At 34.9% G+C, this 18,287-nt stretch overlaps 1 protein-coding gene across 3 annotated transcripts in view; it reads left to right on the top strand.

Annotated features, from left to right (window-relative positions):
- USP34 (ubiquitin specific peptidase 34) overlaps positions 1-18,287 on the top strand; it is a 235,613-nt gene that overhangs the window by 40,751 nt on the left and 176,575 nt on the right. For all 3 annotated transcript variants that reach the window (XM_068565002.1, XM_068565001.1, XM_068565000.1), the window contains exons 2-5: positions 517-604; positions 9,943-10,363; positions 15,529-15,579; positions 15,746-15,895. In XM_068565002.1, the coding sequence (XP_068421103.1) occupies positions 517-604; positions 9,943-10,363; positions 15,529-15,579; positions 15,746-15,895 (710 nt within the window). The remainder of the gene's footprint in view (positions 1-516; positions 605-9,942; positions 10,364-15,528; positions 15,580-15,745; positions 15,896-18,287) is intronic.

Raw genomic sequence — 18,287 nt, 5'->3', positions numbered from 1 at the left:
AGAGATCGTGTGTGTGTGTGTGTGTGTGTGTGTGTGTGTGTGTGTGTGTGTGTGTTGGGGGAGTTGAGGGGGGCAGGGAAGGGGGATGAGGGTTTGTCTAACTGCTACTTAATAAGACTTTAATATTTTTTAGCCCCACTTGTATTCCTTCTTTTAGAAGTACTCAGTGTTTCTAATTCCTGAGTCTCTCTGAGACAAAGTTAGCATCAAATTGGTCAATAATTAACCAAGATTTATTTTCTTTAGTGAAAGCAAAAAAAAAAAAAATTATTGGAAATATTTGTATTTATAAATCTAGCTTTTTTTTTAAGTGTTGGCTTTTTTTGTTTTTGTTTTGGCCGTGCCGTGTGGCACATGGGGATCTTAGTTCCCCGGCTGGGGATTGAACCCATGCCTCCTGCAGTGGAAGCGTGGAGTCTTAACCATTGGACCACCAGGGAAGTCCCTATTGGCTTTAATATTGGTTTGGCATTATTTATTCATAATTTAAAAGGTACTTTTTCTATTTTCTTTCAGTATCCGATATAGAAGGTGGTGATGGACTGCAGCTCAGAAAGGAACATACTCTCAAAATATTTGCTTATATCAATTCCTGGACACAGAGGTATGCACCTTTATGTGTTTTGAAGAGTAACTTTGTCAGTTGTATTTTGTTTTATATTTTTATTTTTTGTTTTTGGCTGTGCCACACGGCTGTGGGATCTTAGTTCCTTGACCAGGGTAGGAACCCGTGTCCCCTGCAGTGAAAGCATGGAGTCCTAACCACTGGACCTCCGGAGAATTCCCAGTTGTATTTTATTTTATTTTTTATTTATTTATTTATTTTTGGCTCCATTGGGTCTTCGTTGCTACACGCGGGTTTTCTCTAGTTGTGGCGAGTGGGGGCTACTTTTCGTTGCCGTGCACAGGCTTCTCATCGCGGTGGCTTCTCTTGTTGCAGAGCATGGGCTCTAGGCATGCGGGCTCAGTAGTTGTGGCTTGTGGGTTCTAGAGCACAGGCTCAGTAGTTGTGGTGCATGGGCTTAGTTGCTTGGCGGCATGTAGGATCTTCCCAGACCAGGGCTTGAACCCATGTCCCCTGCATTGGCAGGCGGATTCTTAACCACTGAGCCACCAGAGAAGCCCATAAGTGAAATTTTGATATGTACAGTTTTAGGCAGTAATTTGTAGGTTTCATTAGAATATCAAAAGATGTAGAGACTCTCTGCCTTTATATCATGCTGTTCCAGAATATAGTGATTAAGAGTATGGCCTTGGAGCCAGATAGATGTGGCTTCCAGTCCTGCTTCATCACCTGTGTACTAGGTGATTATGACAAATTAGTTAACTTACTCTTACTTCCTCATTTGTGAAATGAGTAATAATAAAGCTACTACTATCTTCAAGAGGTTGTGAAGAAACAAAATACTTAACATGGTATCTGACAAAAGAACTTAATAAATACCTATTTTAATTAAAATTGTTGAAACTTATTTTAGAAAATGAAATATATATTGAAGGGTACATAAACTAAGGCATGAAAAGTCAAATTGGAAAATAGTGCGTAGTATTTATAATTCTATTCACATGTTAGTAAGTATTAACAGTTTTTAGCTGATAGTAAAAAGTACCAGAAGGTAGAATGTTACACTCTTAATTGTTCATGCTGATAAAAGAGAGAAGTGACAATAAAATATACAGTTGGATTGCAGTGCTTTAGAGTAAAAATTTTTTGCCTGTTTCCTTGCTCTGCCCTCCCCCCATCCTGTTTCTCTCTAGGGCATCAAAAAATACTGTTGCCCAGATTAAGATTGTGGTTCTTGTAGGGGATAAAAAGCTACTAATAAAGCACAGTTAATTTACAAAAGAAATTCTTAGCTTGGTGGCCCATGACCATGGAAGGTCCATAAATGTACCTTAGTGCACGAATGGATCGGATCCATGACATCTCATACAAAATGTTCTTTGTAGGTTTTCTGGGAGAAAAGTGTTAACTTTCAAAAGATTATCAATAATCGAGAATCATTTTTTCTAATATGTTGGTTGACCAGAATATAGCTGAAGGAGAATGTTCACTTAAAAAACACTATGTTAAGAATTTAATATTTATAGAAATTTCAAAGGCTTTAATATTTTATAATTTTCATTCTATTTAAATGATATACTCATTGTGAAAGTCTTTTAGAAAATACAGAAAATCAAAGTTTAAAAAAAAAAATATGCCATCACCCAGAGTAACAACTGGTAACTTTTTTTTGGTATAACCTTGGTATGAGATTGGGAACAGTACAGTTTAAAATTTTATAAAAATGTGATTATATAACTTGTATGCTTTATAATCTGATTTTTTTTTCATGTGAACTATGATCAGTCTATGTCATCAAATATTATGTCATCATTTTTATTAATAATTGCTACATCACAGTAATATAGCTGCCACTTCTTTGTTCGTAAGATTCAGGGAGTTATCTATGTCACTTTAACAGATAATCATTATTTTATTTTATTAATATTGGAATGGAAAATTGGAATGAAATGGGAGGAAAATGAATTCAGACAATGGACAGAGAACATTAGGAGAATAAATTAAAGAATATAAATTTGGAAAAGAGCATACATGGCTCTGAAAGGAATGTCGTGTATGATGAAGGCATTGATACCACAAGGCAAAATCCTTCTTGTTGGAATTGTTGCTGGTTTTTGTTTGACTTGTTTAAAGCCTATTACAAAACAGGCTTACGTTTTATATCTTGCAGATGCCTTAGTAGGCATTCAAGGTTCCTCGTTGTCTTCTACCTGTCTACTTTTTACCTTTATTTCAGGATTTCTCCCCTGAAATAATTCTGGGTGCTAGCTAGGCGGAGGTTCTGTCAGATCTTTGTATTTTCAGGCTAAAAATTACACCTTTCACACCTGTCATTTGTACTTAAAGTTTGAGGCTATTGCTTATTTTTATTGTTTTGTTAAACTTTATTTTTTGTAACAGTTTTAGACACTATTGCTTTTGAACAGGTTTATGTACGTTCTCCACTCTTTAAGGGTCTACTTTTTATTTTGGAATTAAGAAATTTGACCAGTGGGATGTTGATATTGACCACTATTCAAAGTAGTGTTTTTCAGAAATTAGCTCATAAATAAAAAAACTTTCATTAAGGTTGGTTACTGTAGATGAACTGTCCTTTCATGTGTTCAGCAGTACCAGGCCAGGAAAATGTTAGATCCATTGGAAGATTTGTTAGATGGAATTATGGAATCCAGGTTAAAATAATTTAATTTTGACATGTAGCTTCCTTGTGAATGTTAGTATTTTAATTAATTGAAGCTACATATTTTGTTAGTCATTTAGAAATTTTTATCATTGTGTGTTCTTTTTTTGTTAGTTTTTTTGTTTTTTGTTTTTAAATTTATTTATTTATTTATTTTTGGCTGTGTTGGGTCTTCGTTTCTGTGTGAGGGCTTTCTCTAGTTGTGGCAAGCGGGGGCCACTCTTCATCGTGGTGCGCGGGCCTCTCACTATCACGGCCTCTCTTGTTGCGGAGCACAGGCTCCAGACGCGCAGGCTCAGTAGTTGTGGCTCACGGGCCCAGTTGCTCCGTGGCATGTGGGATCTTCCCAGACCAGGGCTCGAACCCGTGTCCCCTGCATTGGCAGGTGGATTCTCAACCACTGCGCCACCAGGGAAGCTCTTTTTTTTTTTTTTATAAATTAATTTAATTTTATTTATTTTTGGCTGCGTTGGGTCTTCGTTGCTGCGCACGGGCTTCTCTCTAGTTGTGGAGAGCGGGGGCTACTCTTTGCTGTGGTGCGCAGGCTTCTCATTGCGGTGGCTTCTCCTGTTGCAGAGCACGGGCTCTAGGTGCACGGGCTTCAGTAGTTGTCGCTCATAGGCTCTAGAGCGCAGGCTCAGTAGTTGTGGCTCGTGGGCTGTAGAGCGCAGGCTCAGTAGTTGTGGCACACAGGCTCAGTAGTTGTGGCTCATGGGCTCTAGAGCGCAGGCTCAGTAGTGGTGACACACGGGCTTAGTTGCTCCGCGGCATGTGGGATCTTCCCGGACCAGGGCTCGAACCTGTGTCCCCTGCACTGGCAGGCGGATTCTTAACCACTGCACCACCAGGGAAGCCCCTCATTGTGTGTTCTTAAATGTAAGCGTATTCCACTCATATAGGCAGCATGTAACTCTACTTAGGTAATAAAGTCTTATCAGGCGGGTAATAACGGGAAAGACTGAGAAGAAAATAGGATAAGCTCAGATAGTGAAAAGTAATGTATGATATTGGTGTACAAATACAGTATGTACAGAGATTAAAAAATAAAATGGTAGGAAAGGGCCTATAATATAAAAAGTCCATTGTCCCCTATCTCCTCAGCCCCATTTCTGTTTTCAACTTTTTTGAGTTGTTGGTTTTGATATTAACTTTTATGTTCTGAAATAATAATATTATATTGCTGTTGCTTTATCTGTCAATTTTAGGTATAATCTGTGAACTTCCTTTTGTGATATATAAAGATTTCACCCATTTACCCTTCCCCGTCCTCTCAATATAGTTACATCAGTTCTTGAGGTAGTTCTAAGAACAAAAATAATTGCTCAGTTATTAGCCAAAAAAGATTCTGTGGTTCATATTATATTTTATAAGATATAAATTATTTTTCTTTTGTTTTCATTCTTTGTTTCATAGAGTTTAATGTCTTGTTCTTCATTTGATTAATTTTCTAGGTGTGGATCACTAATTTTTCCCAAACTCTCCAGCCCTTCTTAGTACTAGTTTTTACATTTTTATACATCATTAGGTGATCTGTTATTTTCTTACCTTCCCTCCATCTCCTTTGGCTTTTATCTTCCTACTCCAATCTGTATTGATTTCTCAGTAGTGTTACTGAAACAGCTATATTCTCTTCAGATCATCCTTGAAATTCTTTTGCTTTTCTATTATATTGGATCTCCAGTTTACTGGATTCTATGCCATCTTTATTGGTTTACTTCTTTGTTTTGTTAGGATGACATCTTTTCTGAGAAAAGGTACATGGGAGACAAATGGTTTTTAGACCTTTCCGGCCTAAAAGAATGTCTCTTCTACCCTTACTTTTATTGATAACTTTTGTTGGATACAGAATTGTAGATAGAAAATTATTTTCTCTCAGAATTTTGAAAGTGTTATTCCATTGGTTTTTTTTTTTTAATTATTAGCACCTTTAATTGTTATTTATTTATTTATTTATTTGGCTGTGTTGGGTCTTCGTTTCTGTGCGAGGGCTTCCTCTAGTTGTGGCAAGCGGGGGCCACTCTTCATTGCGATGTGCGGGCCTCTCACTATCGCGGCCTCTCTTGTTGCGGAGCACAGGCTCCAGACGCGCAGGCTCAGTAGTTGTGGTTCACGGGCCTAGTTGCTCCGCAGCATGTGGGATCTTCCCAGACCAGGGCTCGAACCCGTGTCTGCATTAGCAGGCAGATTCTCAACCACTGCGCCACCAGGGAAGCCCCCATTGTATTTCATCTTCCAATATTACTTAGGAGAAAGTATGAGCTGTTTTTATTCCTGAGCTTTTTCTTGTCACTCTTTTCACTCTCCCTGAAAGCTTTTAGGATCTTTATCCCTCCTTGGCTTCAGAAATTTCATGATGGTATGTGTTTTAGTGGGTTTTCAGTTCTGAAATTTTTTTTTTTGTTTCGTACTTTCCTCACCTCTGTATTTTCTGCTGTCTTCTTGGAAATATTATTAGTCAGATATTGTACCTCTTTGATTGATGGTTTGTTTTTCTTTTTCTTCCCATTATCTTTCTTTGTCTAGTCTACTTTCTGGGATATTTCTCCAGTTTTACCTCTGGACCTTCTATTGAATTTTACAAATTGCTGTAATTTTAATTGGTTTTAAAGTTGTGAATGATATATATGCAAAAACTATATATAATGCATATTTGTACACATTAAAGGGCTCTGTTTTGTAATTGGAATGCATTTTTTAATAGTATTCTGTTCTTGTTTCAGTAATCCAGTATCTTTCATGTCTCTGAGGATATAAATTAATTAAAACCTTCTTTCTTCCTGCATTTTATCTTCTTCCTCTAAATTTCTTTTTACTGTTTGCTTTGAGCTGCCTTTAGTGATGCAGCTTTTCTTGAAAGTCTTATTATCCTTGGCTATCCTTTCATGGTTAAGAGAGGGCCAGTGAAAAATGGATTGCAAGTTCTGTGTGAATGGAGCATCTCAGATGTTGGCCTCTACTGTATGATGGTAAAATGGTGAGCAGACTTTATTATAGGATAAATGGCCTTTTCTCTTAGATTGTTCGTATTTTCCAAGTCTTTCCCCTTGAGGTACATTAATCTGGTGGTTGGGCAGGTAAGGGTACTTGGGGAGGTTCACCATTCAGTCATAATTTTACTTAATTCTCTCACTTTCAGTTTCTTGTATCTCTGCCTTCTTCAGTATCTGATGTTCCTGAATTTATCTTGTTCATTTTATGTACGGGAAGAACTTATTGTTTCCCTGGGTCAGGTAGGAATAGTATCCTTGCCATCTGGAATGGGAGCCTGCAGGTTTTAACAGTACCTTTCATTTAGTCCTGTTTTCTATTATGCTTCATTTCTGCCTTCAGAGGTATCTGAAGCTCTTTAGTGTGCTTTTCCAGTGTTCTGTGGGGTGAATCTTTTTGCTGATATGTTCTTCTGTGACCCCTTCCAAGTTTGTTTATTCCACACTGTCACTTACTATTCCTCCCTTTTCTATCATCCACAATTTCTTGCTGTCATCTTTTCTTCTATTATCTCTTCTATGACTTTTTTTCCTTTAGTCTATTTGTAGTGTGATTTAGAACAGAGAAGAAATAAATTTGTTTGTAAAATCAGATTGGGCTTAACTGAAAGTGTTGTTTTTATTAAAAAAAAAAAATTATTTCCCCTCCTTGCATTGTGGGTGTGGATATAGAGAGAAATGCTATATTGAGAATTAAAATACCTAGACTTCTCAGAATTGAATATACAATAAAATGTGTAATTTACATAATATATAATTATTTTAACGATGTGTGTGTGTGTGTGTGTGTGTGTATGTGTGTCTTCACTTAGATTCTCAACTCTCCTTGAAGTTGTATGTTTGGGTCTGTAAGGACCTAGATCCAGTTTACCTGTTAGTTTGTTCATATATCATTTTTGCCTTTGGCAGTACTGCATGGCTTGTGGGATTTTCGTTCCCCAACTAGGGATCGAACCCAGGCCCTCAGCAGTGAGAGCATGGAGTCCTAACTACTGGACCACCAGGGAATTCACTCATTTTTGTCTTTTAAGATTAGTTTCCTAGTCAGTTATCAAGCAGTTTAATACCCATTTCCTGACAGTGAATTATTATTTTATTTAAAAATTTTTATTTTATTTTAAAATTTTGTTTTATTTTATCTTATTTTGTTATTATGTTTTAACTTAATTTTTTTTTATATTGGAGGATAGTTGATTTACAATATTGTGTTAGTTTCAGGTGTATAGCAAAGTGATTAATTTATACACATATCCTTTCTTTTTTCAGATTCTTTTCCCATGTAGGTTGTTACAGAATATTGAGTAGAGTTCCCTGTGCTATACAGTAGGTCCTCGTTGATTTTTTTTTTTTAAAGATTTTATTTATTTATTTATTTGGCTGTGTTGGGTCTTAGTTGCAGCATGCGGGATCTTTCGTTGCGGTGCGTGGGCTTCTCTAGCTGTGGCTCGCAGGCTCAGTAGCTGCGGTGCGTGGGCTTAGTTGCCCTGAGGTGTGTGGGATCTCAATTCCCTGACCAGTGATCAAACCTGTGTCCCCGACATTGGAAGATGGATTCTTAACCACTGGACAACTAGGGAAGTCCCTATCTATTTTATGTATAGTTGTATATATGTGTTAATCCCAAACTCCTAATTTATCCCTCCCCCCACCTTTCCCCTTTGGTAACCATAAATTTGTTTTCGAAGTCTGTGAGTCTTTTGTAAATAAGTTCATTTGTATCATTTTTTTAGATTCCACATATAAGTGATTATCATATGATATTTGTCTTTTTCTTACTTACTTCACTTAGTATGATAATCTCTAGATCCATCCCTGACAGTGCACTTTTATAGTAAATTTGACTAGCTCTTTGGCTTTCCTAATCCAAAATCTGACCTCAAGGTTGTTTTTTGAGGGGAAACTCAGATTTCATTTTCACTAAAGATAGTCAAATGTATGATCCTTCGCTTTGAACTTGGTTTTTCCTAAACTTAAAGGAAGAAGCTACTCATCAGAAAAATGTTGAGTAATGTGTTTATTTTTCTTCTTGTAGAAATTGTGATATTATAGAATTTAAAAGTGGAGGAGGCCTTAGAGATAAAATCCCTTTCATTTTGCCATGGAGAAAATAGTCCTGATGTATCATTTATGCATTTCTGTGTAACAAGGTACTCCAAAAGTAATGTTTAAAACAATAAACATTTGTTATCCTCAGAGATATGTTTATTATCTCAATTATAAACATTTATCATCAATCATTTTATGGGTAGGAGTTTGGGAGTGGTTTAGTTGGTTGGTTCTGGCTTGGATTTCTTATAAGGTTGTAGTCAAGATTTGGCCAGGTTATGGTCATCTTTGGATGACCTTACGTGGGACTGGAAGATCTATTTCCAAGTTGACTCACTTCCATGTTTGGCAAGTTGGTGCTGGTTGTTAGTGGGAGGACTCAGTTTTTTCTCATGTGGCCCTTGCCGTGGCCTCCTTGAGTGTTTTTCATGATAGCTGGCTTCCCCCAGAGTGAGTGATCCAAAAGAGAGCAAGGCAGAAGTGGTAATGTCTTTTATAACCTAGTCTCAGATGTCATACACTGTCATTTCTGCCACATCTATTTATTGGAAGCCAGTCATTAAGTCCGGTCCACATTCAAGGGCAGGAAAATTGGGCTTCACCTTTTAAAGGGAAGAGTAGTATTAAAGAATTTGTGGCCATGCTTCAAATCTGCCACACCTGGAGAAATGAAGTTATTCTTACATGGTCATACAGGAAGTTGGTGATCTATTTGGTACAATAAGAGTTTTGATTTGTTTTGATAATATAACTAGGTGCAAATTTTAAGTGATAGTTGCTTGTCATCTGTTATTGGATACATTGTAACCTGGTACTGTGTATTATTTACTTATTGATTCACCAGACCCCTTTGATTATCCACAACATGCCAGGCATTGTGCTACTAACTGAACGTGTCTAAGAGAACTAGATTTGTATGTAATGATTACTGACTCTTATTATTTTTATTTATTTTTGTTTTTTTACTGGAGCTGAAGTGAGAGAGAGAGTGTGTGTGTGTGTGTTGTGTGTGTGTTCTTTAAACACTTTTGATCTGTCAGATAGGATAGGAATGTCCCTCCTAAGTAGCCTTGAAGCAAATTATTATTATTATTATTATCAGCAGCACCGTGTGGTATGGCATGCAGGATCTTAGTTCCCCAATCAGGGATTGAACCCGTGCCCCCTGCAGTGGCAGTGTGGAGTCTTAACCACTGGACTGCCAGGGAAGTCCCAAGCAAATTATTTTTAAATGTAGCTTTTTATTAGTTAACAACAAAATCCCTTATGTAAAATAATGAGCTAGGTTTACTAATAAGGTATTTTATTATAGCCAGCTTCCTGATATTTATTAAACATGTATTGAGTACTTAGTACTTAGAGAAGCAAAGATATAGCCATAATTCTTGTTCTTAAATACTTCTTTGTCTAGAGGGACAGATAAATACATACATAAAACTGAAGATGATAGCTGTCGACCTAATATGGTGACTTTTTACCAGTACCAGTTTTTGGTGTGATGCTATCTTTTTAAGTTATTATAGTGCTACTCTATCAGGAAGGAGGAAATTAAATTATTCAAAAGATATTTTAGTATTTGTTTTTTTATATTACTTTTTAGAAAGATATAATTGTTGCCTCTCTAGGAAGCATTGATTTATTGCAAATTTTTTTTTCTCTTATAGGCAATGTCTATGCTGCTTCAAAGAATATAAGCATTTGGAGATTTTTAACCAAGTAGTGTGTGCACTTATTAACTTAGTGATTGCCCAAGTTCAAGTGCTCCGGGACCAGCTTTGTAAACATTGTACTACTATTAACATAGATTCCACGTGGCAAGATGAGAGTAATCAAGCGGAAGAACCACTGAATATAGAAAGAGAGTGTAATGAAGGAAGTACAGAAAGACAAAAATCAATAGAAAAAAAATCAAACTCTACAAGAATTTTTAATTTGACTGAGGAGGAATCTTCAAAGAGCTCTGATCCTTTTAGTTTATGGAATACAGATGAGAAGGAAAAACTGTTACTATGTGTGGCAAAAATTTTTCAAATTCAGTTTCCCTTATATACTGCTTACAAACATAATACTCATCCTACTATAGAGGTATGTAAAAATAGGTATTGTGAATTTTAAGTAATACCAAGTCATGGTTATGCTGGTAATTTCTCACGTATGAATAAATATGAAGATAGTCATTATTGATGGAAAAAATTATAAAAATCACTATCGTTATAAAAATTATTTCAGATTTCTTCAGACCATTTCTGTAGCAACTTGTGTTGAACATTTGCTCAGCATAGTTCTATTAAGGAAAGATTTATAAATTGAACTCATAAAATTAAACTGTCAGTGATAGACATTTTGCTGATGTAGATCTATGCTCTATTTACTGTGACTCTTTCAAAAAGTGGTAACTGAGGAAAAAGAAGCACGTAGAGTTTTGAATTTCATTCTTAGAAACATAGGTTAACAGACTTTGGAATTTCTTTTGTAAAGAAAAAATGCTTAACAAATTATCTGTAATTACTAGTTTTAAATAATAGTATTTTCTTTTGTATGTCAAAATGCTTTACTTATTTCACTAGCGATTTTTTTTTCCCTCCCCCCCCCCCCTTTCCCTCCTTCCCTCCTCCACTAGTGATATTCATACAAGCCTTTCCAGGAGATCAGTAACCCATCTTAGGTATTTAGATAATGGCATTATTTCTACAGATAGCAGGAATTGAAACAGTTATGCGATAATGTATTATAATAATGGCTTAAAACAACAGTGATTAATTATTTCTCATGATTCTGTGTATTGCTTGGGCAATTTCTTTGCTGGTTTTGTATGGCCTTACTTACGCACTTGCATTTATTTTGGGAGTTGGATGGGTTTGAAAGTCCAAGATGGTCTCATTCACACATCTGATAGTGCTGGCTGCTCTTTAGGGCTCCTTGGATTTTTCTCTACATGGCCTCTGTACTAGGGTAGACTATCTTCCTTACATGACAGTCTTAGCATTGATCCAGGAAGGCAAAAGTGGAAAGCTATAAGGCCTCTTATAAAGGTCCAGCCTTTGAAACCACACAGTATCAACTTTACCACATCCGTGTTGGTTGAAGCAATTCACAAGGGCAGCTCAGATCAAAGGGGTGTGAAGTAGACTCCATCTCTGGATAGGAGGAGAGGTAAAGTTTCATTTTAAACTTTTAAGTACGTTCTGTTTTTCGTGCATCCAGGAATGGGTAGAGTTGTGGCCATTAACAAATCTACCATATGCTTTTTGTTTTTTTAAGGCTGTCTATTTTCTCCAGCTTATTTTTTCTGTAACCTCCATTCTGACTTCTCTAAACTTCCTTCTTCATCTGGAAAAAAAATTGTCCTTTACTGAAAATATTTTCACATTGAATTGAGACTATTTAAAAACATAGCCCAGGAGGTGGGTATTTTCCCTATTAGAATTCTCCATAAGAATATTTTAAATCAGACTATGTTCTTTCTTCTAGAATTCTTAGCCTATTATCTTCCCATGTAGAAACCTTTTAATAAATCTCTTATATGACATCAGATGTTTATTAATCATTCTAAAAAATGTCATCTTGGAATCCTTTTTCAACAAAAAGGGGATCCATTTGTGCAAAGCTGCAAAATTTAATATTAGGAACACCACACGAATGTGTTTTTAATGCCTTAAATTGATAGTTGGAAGATGCTGAAAATAGTTTGGTTAGGGTCGTAGATATGTAAAATTCATGCAGAGTGTCTTAGAAATATTTTTTTTCCAGTTAAAAATCTCTTGATAGAGTTACAGCAATACTGAATCTGCCATTTTGCTCTCAAAATCAATTTCCTCATCAGTTTTTTAAAAATGATTTTCAAAAATGATAATCTCCAAATGTAGGCATAGTCACGCTCCTTGTGGAATAAAATGCCCCATTATTACTATTCTTGAGGATCATTCCATGTGACTACTTGGTTGAAAGCAGTGGCTTCATAATCTTTAGGTAAAATTCTAATAAAAACCACTTCTGGATATAATAAAGGAGGAGTCTCCTTATACAGAATTCTGTATTCTTGTACAGAATTCTAATCTCCTTATACAGAATTTATATGTGCTTCTTTAATATTCTGTTCATAATAGCTGTTTCCCAAGTTTCTAATATCTTAGTAATGAGATGTTATAAATACTCTAAAACTTCTAGTTTCTGTCCTCTGGCCGTGTTATTAAATATGTTAAGGGCCAGCTGTTTCAAAGGGTCTCTGATCAAAACCTTGATGTAGCATACATATATATTATAAAATTATGTGTATGTGTCTATATACATACACACAGATATCTTAAGAAAACTTAATATTTATTATGCAGTGCTATAGAGTTTACTATAGAGATGTTTAATTCCACCTTTTTATAAGGAGGTAGTCCATCCAGTCTTCCCCTCATACTGTTATATGCATTCTTTCCTGATAAGGCCTTTTATTTTTGGTTTTATTTATTTTTTTAAAGAGGCACAAATTGACCAAGACTCTAGGAGAAGATTCAGGACACCTGTGACTTTAGAAACAGTCAGTATCCTTATTTCATGTAAGAGGAAACTGACTTACAAAGTTTAAAAGTTTTGATCACATTTGCATAACATATTGCTGAGAGAGTTCTAGAATTCAGGTCTTAATTCTACTGCATTGTTTCTCAAATGTTTCAGACTAATCACTAACTATTGTAATCCCTTGCCAATAGTGAATAAGATGGGAACTTGAAGCATCTCCTCCTCCTCCCTTCCTCCCTCCATCCTTCTTTCCCTCCTATTGAAGTTGAAAATATTTTTAAAGATGTAGTAATTTAAAATAAATAATATTAATTCACATTAAAAGTTTTGTGGAGGCCAGTGGCATTCTTTTCCTAATTCTGAATAATATAGGTAATTCTATCAAATGAGGTATTGCTCTAGTGTTAAGTATTTTTCTTAGAGCGAGATGAGTATAAAAATTGTAGAGAGAAGAGAGATCATTGCCCTTCTGTTAAAGGTAGGTATAATATGCTCTGGCAGATTAAATACATATATTGTCCAAGTTTTTGAATCTAGGCTGGTTTTTTTTCTTGCCACTTTCTACTGACTTTTAATTCACCCTTTTTTTAAAAAAAAAAAAATTAAATGTTTTAAATTTACTCTTTTAAAGTATGCACTTTAATAAGTAACCATCACTACTATCTAATTCCAACATCAATGACTTCTTTTTATGCAAATATTTTATTCCTAATCCTCTAGCCTTCAATTCTTTGTGGTTAGATCATAGAGCAGCATTTGCTTAATTAGGTATAGAATTACTTTCTAGTTACTCATTTATTTCTCTTTGTTTTAAAGTATCTTTTAAAGTAATAGGCATATTCCTCTGTTTAGCTCTAGAAAGAGAGTGCCATCATCTTATGTAATAAATGTGAGGTTTTGGGGGAAAAAACAAAAACTTAAAAAATTCTTGATAGGTTTCTTAACACCTTTTCAGGGATCCTCTATAATGAGAGCTTTTGAGAGAAGATTCAGCTTTTAGCAAGACTTCCTAGTGTTGCTCCTAGTATTGTTACCAACAGATCTATGTTAACTCTTTACATACTACTTAAAATGAGATTGTAATAACACCTTAGGGTAGTGGCTTCATGTATCCAGAGTAGAAATATGAAATGGTAAAACAGATCTTCTGAGTAGCTAAAATAGATATAACCAAGTCCATGAGTAACATTTTGCACATCAGAATAGAATTCTGTTAGGAGAATTTCTAGCTGTGTCCATGTCAGGCACTAGAAATCTTGACTCCAGTTTGATATTTCAGCATGGTTCATCTGGTCCATGAATCGTATTTAGTAATACCACAGGAGTTCTTATATTCTGGATTTTTTGAAGACAAAAGGTTTGCTAAGAATAACTTAAAACTTTGACTGTGGCCCTGGTAGTAGAGGCTTGAGAATACATTTAAAGAGGTTTAGTGCACTTAATTTGACAAGTGTTTTGACCTCTCTTAGGACAGTTTTTGATTATTCTGAAATGTTCTGAGAGTTTTATGTATGCTCTCAATCAGTTGTTTTCAAACTTTATTTCAGCAGTCAAACTTTATTTAAAACAGGTAACAGCGAAGAATGAATGGGTTCCTTTGGCAGCTAACTTTTCAGCTGAAAGTATCTAACTTTCTGATTATAAAAATAACACTTTCAGTATGACTAAAAAAAATAGACTATACAAAATATAGAGTTTAAAAGGCCTTGAATCTTTCCTTTTTCTCCATTCTCTCGTCAAAAAAAATTGTTGTGAAATTAGTTCAGATACTTTCAGACATTTAAAAATTTATGAAAATTAGATCATGTTCATAAATTCTATTTTTAACAAATACAGGATATTATCTTTATATGCCTGTGCATATGGAATTCACCTTATTTATTTTTTTGATTCACCTTATTTTTAACAGCATTTTAAAGGTATACTTTACATACCATAAAAATCACTTGCTTAAAGTATATATTATTTTCATAAATTTATGGAGCCGTGCAGCCATTACCGCATTTCAATTTGAGAACATTTTCATCATCCCAAAAAGATAATCCCTCATGCCGTTTCACCTTATTATTTTTGAAGGCCGCATAAGACCCTAGATGGTTATGTCACCATTTATTTAACCAGCCTATTGATGGATATTGAAGTTGTTTCTAATTTTGAGATGTTATAAATAGTTTCAGTGAGCATCATTATACATACATTTTCCAGCACTACTTTTACTAGTTGTTTAGGATAAATAACCAGAAGTTGAATTGCTGGGTCAAAGGGAAGGTACATTTTAAATGTTGATAGGTAACTGCCAAATTATCCTCCAACAAGGTCATAACCAGCTTATATTCACACCAACAGATGAGTATGCTTTTAGGTAGTTTAAATCTTATGTATGGAAAGCACGTTGTGGAACTTTTGAGTACCTCTAGCGAATTCCCGAGTACAGTTTCAAAACCACTTAACTAAGTCAAAAATTACCCCAATTATTTAAGGAAAGGTTTTTGTTTAAGAAGGCAAAATAATTTGTAGCACATAGTATAGAAAGATTTCTTTGGATTAGAGTTAAAATATACTTTAGAACTGAATCATATTAGCTTCAGTTAGGAATACTGCTGTTCATGATGAGAAGCAATTGTACAATTGGTGAGTTTTTATAAAATCAATCTTTAAAAAATCGTAGTTTTTAAAGATTGTCATGTAGTAGTGTGATGTAATTGTATTTACCTTTTTTTCTTTTTTTTTTTTTAAATCAGGATATATCAACCCAAGAAAGCAACATATTAGGGGCATTCTGTGATATGAATGTAAGTGTTTATCTCTTTTCATTCTTAGGTTTATGGAAAATTTTACTTTTTTGTTCATGTAAGTCTTTTTGAGTTTATGTCTGACCAGTATCTTTCCAGTACTGGTAATAAAATAAAAATTGTTCCTGGTAAGTTCTAAAATAATAGATTTTTCTTTTTTCTTCAGGATGTAGAAGTACCATTGCATTTGCTTCGTTATGTATGTCTGTTTTGTGGGAAAAATGGCCTTTCTCTCATGAAGGACTGCTTTGAATATGGAACTCCTGAAACTTTGCCATTTCTTATAGCACATGCATTTATTACAGTTGTATCTAATGTAAGTATTGTTTGGAATTGGTTTTAATATTGGGATCAAAGTCTAGTATTTTAATAACATGAATTTTTATGTCCAGAAAAGGCAGGTTATGAGTGATTTGCATATACAATCCTGTTTTTTTGATTATACTTTGAAAAACTCGAGTACAGAAATCTTTTTTTAAAAAGTCTTTGTTATAATAAAATTGGAATTTGTATCAGCGGTTAGGACTCGGTGCTTTCACTGCTGTGGCCTGGGTTCAATCCCTGGTTGGGGAACTAAGATCCCGCAAGCCGCACGGCACAGCCAAAAAAAAAAAAGAATTTAAGTTAACTAGGTAAATTTAGCCATCTACCTCTTGAGCCAGGGATTTTGTACTGGGAAATTTTCGAGTTTTTGGTTACTTAAATGATGGTTAGCCTAGCCTAGGGCACTACTACAGTGTGTCTGACTTCCCTGTATATTGCAAGTGAAGAACGAACATTTCTTTTTGCCTTTATAAGGAAGATAATTCTTTCGAATGTTGTGAATGTCAGCTACTGTGAAGCACAATATGTGTGGAAGCAGAGAGAAATACATTTTACCACCTGTGTGTTAAAATTTAACCTAAAATAATCTTCTATTCTGGTCATCATTTAAAAAAAATAGTGAAGCAAAACTTAAATCTAACTTTACCAAAGCCTGAATTCTTGTATTAACCGAATTACCTTAAGTAATAACTACTGTGAAATATTTCAAGTGTGTATATAAAATAAAAATACAGGGTGAAAAAAGACTGAACAAAATAACTTTGTTTCATCGTTTCCAGTGTAGAAATAACACTGGAGAGGACACTGGCTTTACTCAAATTTATTGAGTATCTGGAACTCCATGTTTCCTTATTTGAAATAATTAATTTGTATCAATGTCATTTTTAGTCCCCAAATTCCTTTGTTTCTGACAGGTTGAACATACTACATGTAATGGCAGTGTAGCATGGTAGGTTAAGAATATACACTTTGCAGTCACAATTGCATTTGAATTCTGAGCCTGAGCCTCAACTTTTTAATTCGTAGAATGGGAATGATAAATATGGTGATCTGCCTTAAAAGATTGTTGTGAGGTTTTAAGATAGATTTTTAAGCTCTTATTAATAGCACCTGATACATAGTAAGCCCTTAGTGACTGGTGCTGCTATTTATTTTAGCTATTATTAACACTTACCTGATTCTGTTAGTCTGATTGACCTTGTTTAAAAGGAAGTTTTATTCAGTTTGGTTTCCTTTGGGAGAAAGAATAAAATACAGACTTTTGAGTGAACTTAAATCCTGTGTTGACATTTTAATTTTAAACTGTCATAAATTTAGAGAGGGTAAATAACTGAGTTTGAAATCCAAAGTTCAAAAAATAATTTATCAACAGTTTTCCTTAATCAGGAATATTACCTGAATTAAAATGTATTTCTTGAATTAATTTTACTAAATCTTGTTGTTAAAAGTCTATTATGGAAACCTCGTTAAAGGCTTTAACTTATTGCTATCTCTTGAAAAGTAATCCTTTACTAAAGAAAAAGGTTTGGATTCTGTTTCATTTTTCTCTTCAGCCTTTTTGTGACTGCTAATTGGTGGGCTGTTGTCAATTTGCATAACTTTATCTTGTAACTCAACTGAGAACATTAAACCAAAGTTAAAAATTAGTCATACTGTTTAAATTAATAATTAATTGTTTGGATACTATAATCTATGTTTGTTTTTTTCCTGAGAGTATAACATAATGTACTTTTTTTTTTTTTAACATCTTTATTGGAGTATAATTGCTTTACAATGGTGTGTTAGTTTCTGCTTTATAACAAAGTGAATCAGCTACACATACACATATGTTCCCATATCTCTTCCCTCTTGCGTCTCCCTCCCTCCCACCCTCCCTATCCCACCCCTCTAGGTGGTCACAAAGCACCGAGCTGATCTTCCTATGCTATGCGGCTGCTTCCCACTAGCTATCTGTTTTACGTTTGGTAGTGTATATATGTCCATGCCACTCTCTCACCCTGTCACATCTTACCCCTCCCCCTCCCCATATCCTCAAGTCCATTCTCTAGTAGGTCTGTGTCTTTATTCCCGTCTTGCCACTAGGTTCTTCATGATCTTTTTTTTTTTCCCCTTAGATTCCGTATATATGTGTTAGCATACTGTATTTGTTTTTCTCTTTCTGACTTATTTCAGTCTGTATGACAGACTCTAACTCCATCCACCTCACTACAAATACCTCCATTTCGTTTCTTTTTATGGCTGAGTAATATTCCATTGTATATATGTGCCACATCTTCTTTAGCCATTCATCCGATGATGGACACTTAGGTTGCTTCCATGTCCTGGCTACATAATGTACTTTTTAAACAAAGGTTTTATAACTTGATTGGGTAACTCTCATTTAG

Source organism: Eschrichtius robustus, chromosome 15 (genome assembly GCF_028021215.1).
Source record: "Eschrichtius robustus isolate mEscRob2 chromosome 15, mEscRob2.pri, whole genome shotgun sequence".
Lineage (NCBI taxonomy): Eukaryota > Metazoa > Chordata > Mammalia > Artiodactyla > Eschrichtiidae > Eschrichtius > Eschrichtius robustus.
Note: the sequence above shows the minus strand (reverse complement) of the source record. Positions and strands in the feature narration are given on the sequence as shown.